Here is a 19,118-nt window from a genome sequence, read left to right on the forward strand (position 1 = left end):
TAGACAGATATCTGCAAGGAAGAAGAGATTCTTTGGAACTTATTTAATTTCTACTTTCTGTTTTCCAGTTAAGATGATGTTAAGGTATTTTTTGTTACCTGATAAATTCAGGATTCAGTCAGCATTTTTGATAAATATCATTTCAGTTTTTCCTTAGGAAAACTTGGAACTTCTAAACAAAGTTCAACTTAGTATTAAAACTAAAGGAATATTTTTTAATGGATGTTTGCTCCTATAAAATATCCACTATGTATATTGCTTTATAAACAGATTTTAAAACTCAACCATTAAATGTATAACTTTTATTGGGGTTAAACAGTTATTTGTGCCTGAGTGTCTTCCTCCTCAAAAGTTAATGTTAATACCGTACTTACCAGGAGTCTCATTTGAGGCCTTTCATAAGTGCTAGGAAAAAAACCCTATTTTTCCTGAGATTTGGAGTGTCAATGTTTCCATTTCTACATTGGCCAGCAAGATGCTTAAACCATTTTTAAATTCAGTTTTAATAATTGTATGGGTTTGATGCTTTAACTCACATGTGTATGTTCTAACTTGCCATTTGGCTTGATTCTTCTTTTGCACAGTGTTCCTTATCTTGCTTTTAACCTAAGCGTTTCCATATTATTAAAAATGTTTGCGTAAGCTGCTTCGCATTCTCTGTAGAATCAGAAGTGGGTAAAGCACCCCATATGTCTTCAAAGGTTGTAAGAATCCAGAGAACTGGGCAGTATTAATTAGAAATGTAAAAAGTTGAAAGCCCGTTACTTATATAATGAAGAATATGGTCAGAACTAGACTTATGGCAGAAATTAACTGTGGCCTTAATCAATATCAGGGAATTGGAGAAACTAGAAAGGAACTGCAACCATTCTTGCTTGACCACTCAAGTCCTGACAGGGAAAGAATTTGCCTCTGACTCTTCTCTCAACCATAGATGCTTCTAGTTTCCAGCTATAATAGTGGAAGTATAAGTCTACTAATTTGCCTGTAAATTTTATTTCCCCTCTAAACCAACACCCTGCCAGTTTATTAGCCTTTTGAAGACAGCGAGGACAACAGTGAAACTGACCATTCGCGCTGAGAATCCAGATTCCCAGGCTGTTGCTTCAGCAGCTGGTACAGCCAATGGAGAAAAAAAGAGCAGCCCCCAGTCTCTGATGGTCCCGCCGTCTGGCTCCCCGGAACCAGAGCCCATCCGAAGTAAGGGCTGGTCTCCTGCTATTCCTGCACGTATGACACATTCAGACTCAGTATCGGGTCCCTATGTGGGAGCCACCTGCCTGTATGTAGCCCACTGCTTGAGAGGCCGTAGTCAGGGAGCCTGTTGGTGAAAGGGTGGTACAAAGCGAAGGACTCCTGAAGCACGAGCACTGGACTGTGAGGCAGGGGATCTGCCTGCCTGTACATTAACCATCCATAGAGCCTTGGGAAAGCCATGCAGCCACTCTGAGCCTCAACTTGCTCATCTCTAGGACAAGGGAGTGGTACTCCTTGCTCTCCAAGGATCTTTTGCTAAGGATATCTGTGATTCCAGGTATCTTACTAATACATTAGATACACCATTTTGTACATTCCTTTTTTTATACTACTGAATAAGTAACTTAACTTCCAAGAGCCTCAGTATTCTCATTTTAAAATGGATACACTGATGCCACTTCACTGGTGTGAAGTCAACATTGCCTGGCACGACATCAGACTCTTAAAAATGCACATATATGTAGTTGATATGAGTTGTATCCTTTGAGTGTAAATAGTAGATACTGTCAAAGTAGATGAAACAGTTGTATGTAGAGCATGGAATGAAACTTTTGTGTATCATTAAAATGCCAGTCTAGTACATTGAGGCAAATTATTCCTTTGAGTTACTTTTTTGAGAAAAATTACACTGGCGTTTAATAAAAGAATAAATTTCAAGCTTTGCAGCACTGAAAATAAAAGTACTTAAAAACATGGCTTTTGGGGCTTCCCTGGTGGCGCAGTGGTTGAGAGTCCGCCTGCCGATGCAGAGGACACGGGTTCGTGCCCCAGTCCAGGAGGATCCCACGTGCCGTGGAGCGGCTGGGCCCGTGAGCCATGGCCGCTGAGCCTGCATGTCCGGAGCCTGTGCTCCGCAATGGGAGAGGCCACAACAGTGAGAGGCCCACGTGCCGCGAAAAAGAAAAAAAAACAAAAAACAAAAAAAACATTGCTTTTTTTCTGCAACTGGGGAAAAAAATCTCTTTTGGCCTCCAGACTGAAACATTCAGTTCTTTTGAACAGGTTTTTAAGGAAACAGCAGTTTAAAACATTTGTAATATAGTTGGTTGAAAAGTCTTTTTTTATTGAAGTATAGTTGATTTACAATATTGTGTTAATTTCTGCTGACTCAGCTATATATATATATATATATATATATATATATATATATATATATATATATATATATATAAAATACACACACACACACACACACACATATACATATATATTCTTTCTTATATTCGTTTCCATTATGGTTTATCCCAGAACATTGAATGTAGTTCCCTGTGCTATACAGTTGGACCTTGTTGTCTAAAAAGTTTTAAAGTAATAAATACCTGATGAAAGCAATCCTTTATTTAGAAATACTAATTCACTAAAATGTTAAAAAAATAAATGGAATTTTTTTCATTTTTCATTTTTAAGTAATCCCTAAATAGCATTGTCTATAAAAATATAAAATGCTAAATGGAAACATAACATAAAAGAAAATATGTTACACCTGTTCTTACCATTCAGGAGCAAGAAAATAGTCTGCCTCTGATTCCTAGAAAGAGAACATTTTTTCTAAAGCTAATCTATCAAGTATCCCAGCTTTCCCAAAATATGACATTTGCTCTATGCTTTTGGTATATCACAAAACATATGATGTGAAGACTCTCATAAAACAAAGTGTGAAATTATATTCTCCTTATTTTTTCATAATCTAATCTTATTTATTTAATTCTGAGCATTTATGCACCAGGATTTAATATCCAAGTTCATAAAACATCGAGACACAAGGAAAGAAACTGCAAGTGGGTCTCACTTGATGTCTTATAAACTCAGATATTAAATCCAGCTGCTTGTATGTTCAGATTTGATTACATAAGTAGAGATGCTCTAAGATAGGATGAAAAGGAAAACCAAATCAAAAATCTAAAAAGCCCTGAATGGCAGGCACCATGACCAGAGTTACTGATGTCCTTTGTGTTTTGTCGTCTTCCCTGAATGTGAGTTAGGTCTCCACCACATATCTCAGTTCTGAGTTTTACAAATCATAATTTCATAAGAAGTTTGTTTGGGTCCCATGAAAAGTAGAATATCAAAGTGGAACTAGAGGTTCAGTTCAACTCTCTGTTCTCATTCCTTTTACCCATTACCTCCAGTAATTAAAAAAATACAGAACACTGCATAAAATAATATAACAGGTAATTTTGTACCCACCACCCTAAATTAACAATGACGATTTAATCATTTATTGGATAGTTTTAAATATAACTAAAAGAGTAAGATGGAATTATATAGTCTTCTTTGTCCCCAACTTGGGCCCATGTTTCTGCTCCATCCCCCAAAGGCACCCAGTGTGGTGAGTTCGATGTATATGCCTTCTAATCAATTTTTGTTTGTATTTCATTTCACTTTTAACTTATTTTTAGGTACAAGCAGGTCATCAACACCAGCAATCTTTGCTTCTGATCCTGCAACCTGCCCTATCATCCCAGGCTGTGAAACAACAATTGAGATTTCCAAAGGGCGGACAGGGCTGGGCCTGAGCATCGTTGGGGGGTCTGACACACTGCTGGTGAGGACACAGCCAGAGATGCTCCACATACACAGGCAGCCTCTTCAGTGAGCCCTGAGAGATCATTGTCAGGGAGATTTCCATCAGTTTTATGAAAGGAAATACAGAGGCTTAGAAAAATGTATCATTCATTGTTATTTTAATTTATAGGGCAGATACTCAGCTGTGTACTGGGATTTTTATTTTGAGTAAGCCAACACTGAATAATATTTCTTTATACTTGTGATTGTGACCTTTAGATTCAAAATACTTCTGTTAGTTTATTAGTTCTTGCCATATTTTAATTTTCTTTTTACTGACTGGATACTCTTGGGTTAGACCCATATTGAGAGAAATCTGAAAATTTGGATAATTTATAGATAAAAATTTCTAAACGTCAGAAATGCTTTTAAAATCCATTCATTTCTTTTGTAGATAGGAAAGATGATGAGGTGAGGTTTATCTATTATATATGCGTGTGTGGGTGATTTGTATATTTTATAATTTTTTTCTTTAAACTTCCCTATCATGTGAAAGAAATGTAAGCTTCTTTGAGCCTTCTGGCAAAAATTGTCTTCTTATGCTTTTCTTTCAATTTTGATATGTGACTCACATACGGATGCAGTGAGTGTATAACCCTTATCACTGTCTCTAAAAGTGAAGTGTGCTTTGAGTCCATTTCTGCTCACCCTCCCTAGGGAGAATGGTATAAAGCATGGCTGTGTTTTGTTTGTGCCCTTAGGGTGCCATTATTATCCATGAAGTTTACGAAGAAGGAGCAGCATGTAAAGACGGAAGACTCTGGGCTGGAGATCAGATTTTAGAGGTACAGAATGCTGTGCATGTGACCTTTACAACTAACCAAGAAAAGGCTACTCTGGGGAGGATGGTCTTTGCTTATTTCTTTTTCCCTTCCTCCTTCCCTTCCTCTCCCCCCTCCCTCCCTTCTCCCTATCTTTTTTCCTTTTATTCAACTCACCTGGTTCCTCACCCTCTGTGTCCCATTTCTGTACAGGTGAATGGGATTGACTTGAGAAAGGCCACACATGATGAAGCAATAAATGTGCTGAGACAAACACCACAAAGGGTGCGCCTGACGCTCTACAGAGATGAGGCCCCGTACAAAGAGGAGGATGTGTACGACACCCTCACCATCGAGCTGCAGAAGAAGCCGGGCAAAGGCTTGGGGCTGAGTATTGTTGGTAAAAGGTATGACTGATCAGGGCAAATGCAATGACCTCTTGGAAATGATTGAATTTAAATTCCTTGGAAGAGTACTAGCAGCAGTAGAACCTTTCCCAAGTGCTAGTGTTCTGTAGGTAGCTATTTCAGCCCATGCAGTAGTGGAACATCAGAAGACATTGGTGTTGAAATTTTTTAGTCAGTATTTTGGGGGATTTTGGAAGTACTAGACAAAAAGCCATTTGGTACTTTTGAGGACCTGCTGGGTGCCAGGAGATACATTAGGTTCTGGGGAACAGAGTTAAATAAGACATGGATCCTGGATCCACGGATCCAAAAACTGAGTTTGGTAAATGAGTATTAAATATATTCTTGCAACAAAGGAATCTGTTGATGAGAGATAGAAACGCATCGTGGGGGATCCATGGAAGCACAGGAGAAAGGGACCGACTGCATGACCTTATTTAAGGGAAGTAGATTAGGAAAACCCCTTTATAAAGAGGTGCCAGAGATGAAGCCAAAAATGAGAGGTGAGAGTTGGTCTGACAAAAGTGGGCGAGGATATTCTAGGGAGAAGGATCAGTGTGAACAAGAGCACACCATCAGAAGGGAATAGAAAGTGTAAATTAAGAGGCCAGGGCTTCCCTGGTGGCGCAGTGGTTGAGAGTCCGCCTGCCGATGCAGGGGACTCGGGTTCGTGCCCTGGTCCGGGAGGATCCCACATGCCGCGGAACGGCTGGGCTCATGAGCCATGGCCGCTGAGCCTGCGCGTGCGGAGCCTGTGCTCCGCAACAGGAGAGGCCACAACAGTGAGAGGCCCGCGTATCGCAAAAAAAAAAAAAAAAAAAAAAAAAAGAGGCCAGGGTGGTAGGTTGGTGAATATACATAAAGTAAGTACCTCATTTATTTAAATATGTATATATAGTTAATATTAAAAAGTATATAATCCAGTAAGTTCCAACACTTTTATTCTTAAGATAGGAAAGCAGAGTATCAGATGGTGAAAGGGCTTGTTTGAGGTCATGACCTTAGCAAGAGCAAGTGATACAAATCAACTTTTACTAAATGTTTCTACTAAGAGTTATCTTTGCATCTCAACAAGAAGTCCTTGAGTTATTTATACTTTTATGAAAGGAAGATTGAAATGAGTTGAATATTTGTTCATTTTGCATAAACCTATCTTGTATGAAAGTTAGACCTGTAATGATTTAAAAGAAGAGACATCACAGCAACGGTACTTAATTTTGAGGAACAAATGGTTTTAGTTTGAGATACATATCCGTTATTTATTTTCAGTAACGTTAATGACACTGGTGATAATAGCAGCATATTTATGTAGGCACAGGTCAATATCCATTCAAGGCTTCGTTATGGTGTAGAAAGAACAATAGATTTAGCTCCCAGTGACTGACTCTCAAGTCCTGTTTTTGCCATTTAGTAACTGTGACTCATAAAATGAGTATAATAGCCACTTCTACTCACAGTGTAGAACTGTTGAATAAATATGCTTATGAAAGATATGTTCAATCTATGAAATATTGTAAAGACATAAGATACTGTTTATTACAAAAAATAATTCTCATAGTTGCACCAGTGTTGCTGAAAACAATAAAACTTTCAAAGTCATAAAAATAGAAGTGCAATTTCCAGTTGTAAAATGTTAGCCTTTCATTAAATAAGCATTGCATTACAGCTGGGAAAAAATAATAATGTTGACATTCAAAATTTTACGTTTGCAGAAATGATACTGGAGTATTTGTGTCCGACATTGTGAAAGGAGGAATTGCAGATGCTGACGGAAGACTGATGCAGGGAGACCAGATACTAATGGTGAATGGAGAAGACGTCCGCCACGCCACCCAGGAAGCCGTGGCAGCTCTGCTGAAGGTAGAAATCCAGTGTCACAAATGCTCACGTGTAATAGTGTAAGAGAAGGAGGGGCGGCCACATTCAAACAAGTATTTATTTAATATGTTCTCTCAAATAAGACATGTTTATACATTAGACACCATATTTCAGTAATAAATCTCTAAAAAACTTACAATCAGCTGTTTATTATATTATTATATATTTATTTAGCAGTAGTAAGAATTATGAACTGAGTATCGGTGTTCTTAGTAAATCTTTTATCACAAAGTGATTACTGTGTGGCTCTTTTCTTGAAAGAAAAACACATATTCAGTCCACAAAGGAGAAAAAACGTCTTAACCTCAGTTCTCCCCTGCCCCCCCATATTTATATTTGGATTTATTCTTATGACGCCTAGCCTAAGGGAAGAATCTCCCTGGCACGGGTGTTCTTTGAAAAGGGACTCAGCAGAAAGGCGGAAGATCATAGGAGGCAAGAAGGGCACCTCTGGAAGTCATGCTTTCTGGACTGCCCTGTCCCAGCCCCTTCCTTAACCCCTTACTGGGCGCTAAATTGGAAATCTTTATATTTCCCCAGAGATGAAGAATGTGGAAGAAAGATTTTATCCTTTTTGCATGACAGAAGAGAATGTTTGGTTCACATCTTATTCTGATTCAAAACTATTGAACTATTTAAAGTTTGACATGTGAAATCATAGTTGGATGGGTCATCCTTATGAAATGCAGACAATGCAATGCAGATTTACCGGGCAGTACCTTCAACAGTTATTATTGTTGTTATTTCAATAATTATAAGGCCTCCATCCGAAGGTATCATTGCTAGTCTTAAGTACATTTTACATTGTGAAATCTCTTTCCTCCATGGAGTAAACTCTCCATGAAGAATCATTTTCTGATTGGAAAGGCAGATCCAGTCTCACTTTAAAAATGTAAAATATAGAATAGTCACTTAAAAATACAACTCGTGGAAGTTTAGACATATTTCTTATCAGGGAATATTCCAGTTTCCAGAGGGGATTTGTGTTCCTACAAGTAAATAAAGCAGTGTTTATCTCATTGTTTTCCTTTAGCTAACATGTGTTTTTATGACCTGAAGTGTAGTTCAGTGCTGATTAAAAATCGATCGCCATCAGTATCCATGTCATGTGGCACATGTTCAGTAACATGAGCACATAACTTCATGACAGTGTCTGACAGAAGGAGTAATGTCAGAGATCTCAGATGCTAGTGGGAACCTCTTCAGTGGCTAAGCTTAGCTTCCTGGAGTGATTTTCAAGGGAGCATCTTGTTATAAACCTCTGTGGTTTGCATAGGATCTGGTATATACATATAAATTTAGTTATTAATAAAGCACACTTAAAGTCTATCATTTCTTCTTAGAGTTATCAATTTTCAAAAAATAATTAGAATTCTTTAAGGAGAAGTAGCTTCCTTTAGGAGATAAATTGACAATGATAGTTAACTCTGGAAGATAGATACCTCTCAAAGATAGAGAAGGAGACATCCATAAAATAACCTAAATAATTTTAGAACCAGTTAAATCACCATTTAAAAACCCAGTTTGGCAGTATATAATGAGAGCCTTAAATATTTATATAGCTTTGCTATTTGTACCTCCAGCTGCTGCTGCTTGTTGTTTTGACTTGTTATTTCTCCATTTAAACATCTTGCAGAATCCTCAATACACAAAAAACTTCACGTACATAAGGTTCTTTGCAGTGTTGTTTGTAATAATAGAAAACTGGAAGCAACACAATTGACGATACTGCTTTGTGCTCGACACTTTGATAAGAATTGTGCATGGATTATTTTATCACAACAACCTATAACGGTCTCTGTTTTTAAAATGCAGAGTAAAAAGACTTATCAAGGTAAACATCTGCTAAGTTCACACAGCTAGTAAATCACGTAGTCTGGATTTTAAACCAGTGTATCTGACTCCAAAATCCTGAGTTCTGAAACACCTCATTGTGCTACTTTCACATTAGACTGTATAGCATTTCTTGCATGCCTATGATTTATTCATAAAGGACCACAGGGAAATTGTCTTCAATTCTCGTTTTGTGTTTACAGCAATATGGCTTGTTTAAGTATTGTATATTATAATATATCTATTCAGGTACAGTGAGGCAGTAGGGAGCTTACCCAGTTATCTGAGTACCTCTGCTATTGAGGGCAAAACGAATTGTTGCGGTAGTGGTTATTTTATTGTTTTTGTTTTGTACTTTAAGATCTGAGTTACTTAGTTCTTTTGGCCTGTCTAAATTAGTGTGTTCCGTGAGATTATTGCTTGATTCTCCATTTCTCTTTGCCTTGACAGACATGCTCTCCATGTAGATCATGAGGCAGTAAGACAGACACTGGGTGTTGCTGCTGCTGCTTCTTGTTATAATTATTTTTTTTTTACTAGTTTTAATGTTTTAGAAAAGCCTTTTTCCACAAAGGATTGGAGGTATCCTTGCCCGTGGAAATTCCAAAAGGAAAATGCCTTTCAAAAACCCAGTTTTGAAGAGTAAAATGTAATTCTAAAGCTGACTGTAGCATTTTATTTAAACATTTCATCGAACAACTCCCCCCCCAGTGTTCCCTAGGCACAGTAACCTTGGAAGTCGGAAGAGTCAAAGCTGGCCCATTCCACTCGGAGAGGAGACCTTCTCAAAGCAGCCAGGTGGGTAGCTGTGGAATTCATCAGGGCAATGCAGTCCATAGGCCAAAAGGAACTCAAAGACGGCCCTGACCGTGAGTCTGTCCAGGGTCATGTACACAGGCCTGGCCCCCTGGCAGCTTGGCAGAGTGGCTGAGGTGCAGAGTTTGTGATAGGGAAGAACGAGAGATGGGAGTGGACAGGCAAGCAAGGTGGATGGAGCTCTTGAGTAGTTTGTGAGTCATTCTAAGGAACTTAATTCCAACCATTCTTCTTTTCTGACATGATTCTTTTTCCATAATCTCAAAAGTAAACCTAGTAATATATACATATAAAGTCTACAAAGACGTATGTTTAAAGTATTTTTATAACAAACATTTATCAATCAGTATTGAACTGAAAAAATCCCATGTAGGTGAACTGTAGAAGCTCGCCACCACGTAAAAAATATGGTGTGAGATAGCTGGAGTCTCTTGGTAAAACCCCTCTCTTGTCTTGCCTTCTGATGACAGAAGCCCATTTTTATCAGCCTGTCCTTAAGGACCTCTTAGTCACCCTTGAATGATTACCATTCGTTTCCTGTCGACTGGCCCTAATTCTGCTGTTGTTGAAGTCCCCATCTATGTACAGCATTTGTTTAAATTTAGAGAAGATTAGCTTGGGTGAGATTATGAAAATCCACTAAAGTTTTAGGAAGGTTGGAATCAATTGCATCCGTTCTTTTGCCTTTAATTTATTTATGTCATTGGACAAATTCTTCCTAAAAAAGAAAAAAAAAAAGAGAAAACTCAGTGGAAACTCTCCATATTGATTGCCCTTCAAATTACCAAATGCCACTGTTGCTTAACAAGTATTTCTAAGTCCATTAAAAAAATTCTGAAATAAGTCATATTTAGCGGGTATTATTACTTCCCAAACTTTCTAAAACAACTGTTATGTATTTGTAGATGAGCGAAGGGAGCCTGTCATCGTTCACTTTTCCACTTGCGGGATCCAGTACATCTGAGTCACTGGAAAGCAGCTCAAAGAAGAATGCATGTAAGATTGGATTGAAATTTTAAGTGGTTTGAATTTTGGCCATCAACCGTGATTTTTTCCCCTGTTTTACTTTACCTCTGAAGCTCTCTTTCCTCTAAATCATCCCAAACCCTAGTATAGGTGCAAAAATTCAGAAGAGCATGAAGCAATGCCTGTAGTGGCATTTCCCATTTGATGTTTTCCCTACGAGGTATACTAAACATTAGAATCAGGATCCTGCAATTTTTTCTTGCAAAGCAGATTTTTGTATTTGATTTTTATTCCCTTTTTCTGTTTAATGTAACACCAATATATCAGAAGATCCCATTAAGTGAAGCTTTCTTTCTCCATGAAGATTGCAAGAAATTTGGTTGATAAAATTAATATGATCCTCCTGTGTTTTAATTACATGAAATCATGAGGCAGAGGGTTTTTTGGTTTGGAGCATTGGTTGAAAGTTGTTCAAATTGAAGAAACTAACCATATGGCAGTCTCTGTTTGCAATGTAACTAATATTCTAGAAATTTAGGCACTTAAGTCCATGGATTCTTTTTAATGCTTCCATGACTTTATTTCTCTCAGCTGTGCACATGTCTTTCTATCCAAAGCACATCCTGTCCTTAACTCATTCAAAATGGATTATGGAGTTGTGTAAGCAATGCTTGAAATAAGAAGGAAGAAACAGGATGGTGTGTGCGTTTTTCCAACTGGGAAGTCCCTCTGTAAGACAGATTTAATCATGTGTGCTAGTAACTTTGAAACCCCCTTTGCAAAAAAATTAGGGTACCTCACTTAGTCCCATCTAGCTGTAGACATCAACTGAAATTTAAACTAACATTAAAAATGCACTAATAACCATATTTTATCTTTTTCCTATTTACAGTGGCATCTGAAATACAGGGATTAAGAGCAGTTGAAATTAAAAAGGTAACTTGGGAGAGAGGAAACAATATAAACTCTGTTGACTCCAAAGGCATCTGCATATGTATTTTCCTGTTAGCTGCCTTACTATTTTATAGTACCATCTGATAAAATATGTATTATATGCAGTGGAAATAGCCCAATGCAGTCTTTGCTGAATTTCCTTGTTTGAAAAATAATTTTTGGTGTACTCTTTATTGCCACAAATGGTATCAACCCAGCCCCACGGAAAATAATGCCGGGTCTCTCTCACGTCTCATATTAGGATAAATTAGCCTTTGCCTTCAACAGAGATTTCCCATTCTCCTGAAACAGATTCCTCTGATAGCCACGCACAACAGAGAAAATAAAAGCAGATATAAGTGCTGAGCACACTTGTAGACACTTCATACCATCGTCATTTCATTTAATAGTCACTGCAGCCCTTTGTGAGAGGCACGGTAATCTCCATTTTGTCCGTGAAGATCTAGGGATTCATTGAAAGCAGTGGACTTGTTCCAGATCCCAGCGTTTGTAAGTGTGGGTTTCTGGCTTTGAACACGGGTCTCTCTGATTCCTTTTCACTTCATCAGCTTCCTTGATTTTCCTCATTCCCTGTAGCATGATTTTCATTTAGTTTTGATTTCTTTTACCTCCTGAACAGATGCTTATTTTTCTAAATCACATTAAGGACCTGTATCAAATAAAGTAATACAATTTTCTTGGGCATCATTTTCCACCCTCACATCTAGAAGGTCAAAGTTAACTATAGAATATTGTGCCAAAGAGACCAAAATCCAATTAAAAATATCAGTTTGACCAAAACACTCTGTCTGTCCAATGGCAGGGACCCACTGACTCATTGGGGATCAGCATTGCTGGAGGAGTGGGCAGCCCGCTCGGTGATGTTCCTATATTTATTGCAATGATGCACCCGAATGGAGTTGCAGCTCAGACCCAGAAACTCAGAGTAAGTTTTACTGATAGCCCTGGTAGCCCTAGCAAATCTGTCAAAAGGTTTTATAAACCCTTTGACTCTGGCCAACTGTTGCAGGCAGTGTGAGATGTCTGTCAACTTTTAAATCCGCTTACCCAGCCACATCAGGGCTTGCTTTGGGTAAAAGATGAAGAAAATTAAAAGAGAGGAGAATTTGTTGTTGTATACAGATTTTCGAGTAAATGAAATGGGATGATTTATAGTTATTTCTTAATATTTTTTACTTGTTTGAAACCCTGTGGAAGAAGTTAAAATAAAACAGAAGGTATTCTCAGAAGGTATTGCCAGAATGAAGTGAAATTTTTTCTTTATGTGTTTTTTTGGTTTAAATGCTGGTTTAACTTTATTAAATTGAAAATTGTCATTTATGTTGCATTTGTTCATCAGTTTTGCAAAAGTTTAGTGTAAACATGACTTACAATGTGAAACTATACAAAGCTTGATTCAAAATTGAGGGATTTTGCATATGTAGAGCACTATGATAGAATTTATGCTAACTGCCCAGTTCTGAAATCATGTGAATATTCCATTAAAGTAACTCAATTGCTATAAAGTAAAATCTATATGGCCTCATGCCTTAAAAATGGTCTCACACCATAATCACTATTTAAATACTGTCTAAATCGGTAATGGTTCTATTTCCCTTTGCTATGTAAATTTATGACTGGCACTTAAAAACAGATTGTACGTGTAACACAGGGGTCAGAAAACTTTTCTGTAAAGGACGAGATGAATATTTTAGGCTTTGCAGGACATACATGTGTGTCCCTGTTGCAACTATTCAACTCTGCCTTGTGAAAGCAGCCAAATGATCATGTCTGTCCTCCAACCAGATTTTATTAACCAAAATAAACAGTGGGCCAGTCTTGGCCTGTCAGCCATAGTTTGCCAACTCTTGACTTAGAGTCACAGCTAATATGTATAATAATAATATCCAGAGAGATTCTGGTTCCCAAAAGATAGCAGATATGGTATTCTTTTAATAGGAAGTAATGTCTTAACCAGGAGAAACAAAGAAAAGGGAAGCATGATTCCCTGCCCATTGCACCAAAGATGATAGAACTCAGCCATTACTTGCAGCTTCTCTTTGTGGTCGCTGCTGCTTGGAATTGGACGTTTCCTTGGTTCTATTTCTATTGCTGATTAGTAGTATATATGTGGTGTGGAAGGTAGGGAAGGAAATCATCCCACTCTCCATGGCTGTTGTAGCAGATGGCTATTTCTCTCCCTCGCAGGTTGGGGATAGGATTGTCACTATCTGTGGCACATCCACTGAGGGGATGACTCACACCCAGGCAGTTAACTTTCTGAAAAATGCCTCTGGCTCCATTGAAATGCAGGTAAGATTTTTATCCCAACTCTTCTAATATGGGTAGCTTGAGGACACATGAGATTTAATGTTAAAGCTATAAAATGATTAAATCTCCTATTATTGTACTTAGTGTTTCCCTTGAACATAAATGATTACTTTGAGAATTCCAAGGAGGTACATAGGAAACACATTCTGTCACATTTTATCCTGATGCATTTATCGTTTCATACTTTACATCTTGGGGGGAAAATTCATGGTCTTGGCAGGAAATGATTAATTGCTGAAATTTTAAGTGGTGTGATTGAGTGACTTACATTCTAAAGATCTTTAGAAAACAATTGCATGTGAAACCATGTTTGAAAAGCATCAAAGAACTTGGTAGAATTGAATTAGTAGCATATTCTTAGTGTCAGTTGAAGAGGCCTCTGGACCTTATGAAATTCCTGAATTTATGTTAACAGAAATGATTAAGTGGATGATAAAATACACATTTTATTCCCAGTGCTCTTTTTGAAGAAAAATTACGATGTCTTCCTAGCCACATGAGCGTGTGTTTTTTCTCTTTATATTTCTCCTGTGTACAGGTGGTTGCTGGAGGAGATGTGAGTGTGGTCACAGGTCATCAGCAGGAGCCTGCCAGTTCTAGTCTTTCTTTCACTGGGCTGACGTCAAGCAGTATATTTCACGATGATTTAGGGTGAGCTCATATACTATGGTTTGTATGTCCCTGTTACTCATGTAAAGGTGAAATGATGGAAGATGAGGTGTAAAATATGGAAACCATGTGTTTCTAAACTCTTTGATTATGGAATGGTAGGTAGATAGATAGACAAGCAGATATGCGTGCATGCTACTACTCTTCCCACATTTTCATCTCTGAGGTTTTGTTTTTTGTGTGTGTGTGTGGTACGTGGGCTTCTCACTGTTGTGGCCTCTCCAGTTGCGGAGCACAGGCTCCAGACGCGCAGGCTCAGTGGCCATGGCTCACGGGCCCAGCCGCTCCACGGCATGTGGGATTTTCCCGGACCGGGGCACGAACCTGTGTCCCCTGCATCGGCAGGCGGACTCTCAACCACTGCACCACCAGGGAAGCCCCATCTCTTAGTTTTTTGAGGGAACATTTTAGTCTTGGGGGTCAATCTATCCTTTTAAAAATTCCAACATTGCCTAATCATTTAATGAATCATACTTGTGATTAAAAAAAAAAATTCACAGTTACCCAAAAATTGAGTACACAAGAATTAGAATATAGAGAGAGGAGCATGTTGGAATTTTTACATAATTTGATGCAGCTTTTATATTTCTTATCATCTATTTTTGTCTCTGAGCTTGGGTATACTGATGTTTATGACTTATTCCATCATAGTCTTTGGCAGTTTAGCCTCTCACTTTAAATAAACTGGAAAAGGAAGGAGCTGCTTTATACAATGAGAGCTTGCCATGAATATGTTAGGTTAAGGGTAGTATACATGAGTAAGAGAATAGGGTGTTAAGTAGTATTTCATTAGATTATGTAAATTTAAGATACATAGCACAGCACACACTGACAATTTAAGCATCCCCAAAATACCCGTGATGTACTCACTGTCGGTAACACAGAGAGTTATACTAGCTTTAGGTGGATGTCAGCTAACCCATAACGTACAGATTCATGGAGATACATATATATATGCCATATATATATATTTTTTTTAAAAGTCTTAAGACTCTTTTTTTTCTCCCCTTTACTGTAGTCCTCCTCAGTGTAAGTCTATTGCACTAGACCGAGGACCAGATGGCTTGGGCTTCAGTATAGTAGGAGGATATGGCAGCCCTCACGGAGATTTACCCATTTATGTTAAAACAGTGTTCGCGAAGGTAAGCTTGCAAATTTTAACCACCCTCTTCCCCCCTAAGCATTCATTAATGGTGGTCAGCAGCGGGCTTATTAGTTTATGGCTTGAGGTAACGCCCAATGATTAACAGTTGATTATTTTCTTTTGGAAATCCCTACAGGAATAGGTCATTAGATATGTTTGCCCAATTTAAGGTTTAGTTATGTTTAAAGGAAAATAGGCTCAAATTGAAGTTCCATGGGTACTCTCGACAATATACATAAAACTATTAATGAACGTTAGTTAGACAGTCAGGCCTGATTGTTTTCCTTTGGAAACAAGTTGTATGCGATTGAACGTCTTTTGCAAATAGGACATTTTAATAAATATGTGTATGCTAAAGAGACCTGACTTTTTTTTCTTTGCATTTTTTGTTGTGAAATATAAAGCAGGCACAGAAAAGTACATAAAATACATAAGGAGAATAACTAGTTAGTAGGGCATTTATTTTGCAAGTTTCATTTCATTGAATGGAATAGAAAAATAACTACTAAAAATATTAAGGAGTATCCAGCAGCTCTATCGCCTACCACAGATCAGCTATTTGCATTCAAGGGATTCAATAAAGAAAAGAAAACTGTTGGTATATAGTTATAATCATATAGCATCCTCTTCTTTGGTAAGAATATTTAGAATACAAATAAAGTTATTAACAACATTGGTGAAGCTATTAAAATAACTTAAACCGATATAATTATTGTTAATTTTTTGTTAAGACAATTTTTAGGAATGACAAAATTTCCTACAGGAGAAAATTCAGATTCTCAAAATTTTATAGCACAGAGGAAACAAAATTATGTTAAACCCATTAAAATATTTGGTACAGGGGCTTTAGATTAGTATTATAGTCCTTTAAAGTGCTTACTTAGGGAGGTTTCATTCTATTATTTTGAAAAAAAAATTATTTTTCACCAATTTAAAGTGCTGTATCTATAGCTATAGCTATCTCTCTAGCTATAGGCTTAATTTATGAGATTTTTTTAAAGCCATTGGTATGTCCAAAAATACAAACAGCATTTGCCAGTAAATAGAAGAGTCATGCAGTCCTTTTTCTCAGCCTCGGAACAATTTATTTAAGGCATGCTAGTTAGAACATATTTTAAGAATTTCATCATTATGGATTCCTCATTAACTTTTCCATATTTTTAATCTTATATTTAATTGCATAATTGCCTACTATACTTATGCCTAAGATGAGGTTCTTTTCCAAACAGCAGTGTCTGTGTTTAGTCTTAATCATTTAGGGTCCATAAGGAATATGAAGACTGTCCACCCTTGGGAAGTAAAGAATCAAGCAGCTTAAGCCACCTTTTGAAAGACAAAGGAAGAATTAGAATTAGAGTTAGCACGACTTGTGCCTCCTGTCCTTGTCAGCATACATGTGGGCTTTTGTGCTTCTGCAAACCTTTGGGTTTGGTGGCCCTCATGCCCTTGTCCTATAAAACTGCTTTTGTCCTGTAAAACTGCTAATCCTTTGTTTTCTTTCTGTAGGTCTTCTTTATAGGATAAAAAATCTTGGATTCTATGAAATCATTCCTACTAAGCATATTCCCAAATATTCTTTAGTAATTTGAGTTCCTACCAACTGCTGTGCTGAACAGCCAAAAAGCCATCCAACTAATCTATTGACTGCTAAATTCTCTCTCAAATTGGAATCTCAGTGCTGAAGCCATTTAGGAGAAAGGCTTCCTTTGTGTCTGTTCATCATTGCTTAATGGCTTTGGAGCACCTGTGGAGCGCTGAGAGCACTGTGTGTGTACATGCAGAGCAATTCACATTCTTGTTTGGATCTTTTTCTGTTGTGTAACTGCAAGGCAGCATTTTTTGAGAAGTAAACAAGCCACTTTATAATTGCAGGGAGCAGCCTCTGAAGATGGGCGTCTAAAGAGGGGTGATCAGATCATTGCTGTCAACGGGCAGAGTCTAGAAGGGGTAACACATGAAGAAGCCGTTTCCATCCTTAAGCGGACAAAAGGCACCGTCACTTTGATGGTTCTCTCCTGAATTAGCTGCCAGAATTGAGCCAACTCAACTTCTCACTTACATCCCATGCTACAAAGAGAGTGGAACTGGTCCTGTGCACTCCTGGGCTGTGTTCATCTGGCTCTTCAAAACTGTAGGAAAAAATCGCATGTAAATTTGTTTTTCTCATATGGAAATGATTTTCTTACAACCTAGCATCACTTTCCCTTTCTCTTTACATTTTGTGATGGAAACTCAAAGAGAAGGGCTCTTTGCATAGATAAATCCAGTCTTTCTTCCTGAAGATATATGACATTTTATAATCATGTGGGCAGAAATTAATATGGGCTCAACTGGTTAGTAGAAAAAGGAAAAAAAATCATTCAAAAGCTAACCAAGGGGAAATGGTCTCATGAAATTAAGGTGAAAATTGAAAATATAAAATAAAGAAGAAAATCTCAAGTTTTATAAAAATGCGTTCTGTTAATCCACCTTCTCTCCCCACTTCTAACTAAAAAAGAAAAGAAAAAAGTTGTACTGAAAATGTTTAAAAATACTTTCAGTATTTAAAAATGTTGACTATTATTAAAACATTGCAACTCCCAGCTCTAATACGCACATATATAGTTTTCTCCTAAAACGGGCTCCAAGATTGGGTAAATAACAACAGGAAGCAATGTTCCTAAGTTTGTAAAGAAACCACTTATTGCACATCTTGCTGTTCGTTTTCATTTTTGACCTATTATACACTATTTTCACATTTCTATAGGTGAAATGATGACGCTGCCCTGTATTGACTGCAGTTTCTCTAGAAAGCAGCCTTGCTAACCATGCAGGAGCATAGGAGGCTCTCCGAATTGTTAGTGATGGTTTTAAGGGATGCAGCACTGAAACTGTGTCAGTGTGCTGTGCAGTTGGTTTTCAATTAGTATTAATCTTAATGACAGAGAAAAAGCAATGTGTTAGTAATTATTTTGGTTGTATGCCATTAGTAAATTGATAGAAAAATTAAGGGGATTAACATAAGTTCATTTCATTGCCTTATATTAACATCTTATAATACAATAGTTTAAGACTAAGGGAAACAGATGGAGCTGTTTATTGAGACAACTGGTGAGGAATTATCATGTGTTCATTCCCATTTTAGAGCGTGAAACTCCTACAGTAGAATATGTAAAGTCACTTTAAATATTATCTATATTTGTAACAAAAGTAGTGTACAGATATTTTATTACAGCGCTTTTGTGTAAATGCGGAATTGAAGTGAATAAATAAGAAGTTTCATGGTGCACAAAAAAAAGCAGGCATTTTTATTTTGTTCTTTTTACTGGGGAAAAGCTTTATTATACTGTTCAAGATTTACAATTTAAAATTGGCTTTTATCATGTCTAACTGAACATATGGTGTCCATAGTTTTACAGTTAGAGAAACTCTGGACAACAACATTATGAAAAGCTCAAAGCTTTTTATGCCCAGAATTTTTACTAATGCTAAAAATGCACAGACTCCTCATGGAGCAGAGGAAGATAAACAGCATTAAAAAAAGAGAGGTGTTGTGCCTGTATGTGCTTTTCTGAAACG

The 19,118-nt window shown here is 37.4% G+C and overlaps 1 protein-coding gene across 7 annotated transcripts in view; it reads left to right on the forward strand.

The window, feature by feature from the left end:
- Positions 1-18,837, forward strand: part of MPDZ (multiple PDZ domain crumbs cell polarity complex component) — a 131,645-nt gene extending 112,808 nt beyond the window's left edge. For 4 of the 7 annotated variants that reach the window (XM_065878953.1, XM_065878955.1, XM_065878958.1 and 1 more), the window contains 13 exons: positions 1,026-1,200; positions 3,657-3,802; positions 4,524-4,607; positions 4,797-4,990; positions 6,703-6,850; positions 9,413-9,499; positions 10,423-10,513; positions 11,376-11,419; positions 12,240-12,362; positions 13,625-13,729; positions 14,286-14,398; positions 15,435-15,558; positions 17,433-18,837. In XM_065878953.1, coding sequence (XP_065735025.1) covers positions 1,026-1,200; positions 3,657-3,802; positions 4,524-4,607; positions 4,797-4,990; positions 6,703-6,850; positions 9,413-9,499; positions 10,423-10,513; positions 11,376-11,419; positions 12,240-12,362; positions 13,625-13,729; positions 14,286-14,398; positions 15,435-15,558; positions 17,433-17,579 — 1,581 coding nt within the window. In that variant the 3' untranslated portion in view covers positions 17,580-18,837. The remainder of the gene's footprint in view (positions 1-1,025; positions 1,201-3,656; positions 3,803-4,523; positions 4,608-4,796; positions 4,991-6,702; positions 6,851-9,412; positions 9,500-10,422; positions 10,514-11,375; positions 11,420-12,239; positions 12,363-13,624; positions 13,730-14,285; positions 14,399-15,434; positions 15,559-17,432) is intronic. The other 3 variants (XM_065878954.1, XM_065878956.1, XM_065878959.1) reach the window with 1 other exon arrangement.
- The last annotated feature ends 281 nt before the right edge of the window (positions 18,838-19,118 follow it).

This window comes from Phocoena phocoena, chromosome 6 (genome assembly GCF_963924675.1).
Source record: "Phocoena phocoena chromosome 6, mPhoPho1.1, whole genome shotgun sequence".
Classification (NCBI taxonomy): Eukaryota; Metazoa; Chordata; class Mammalia; order Artiodactyla; family Phocoenidae; genus Phocoena; species Phocoena phocoena.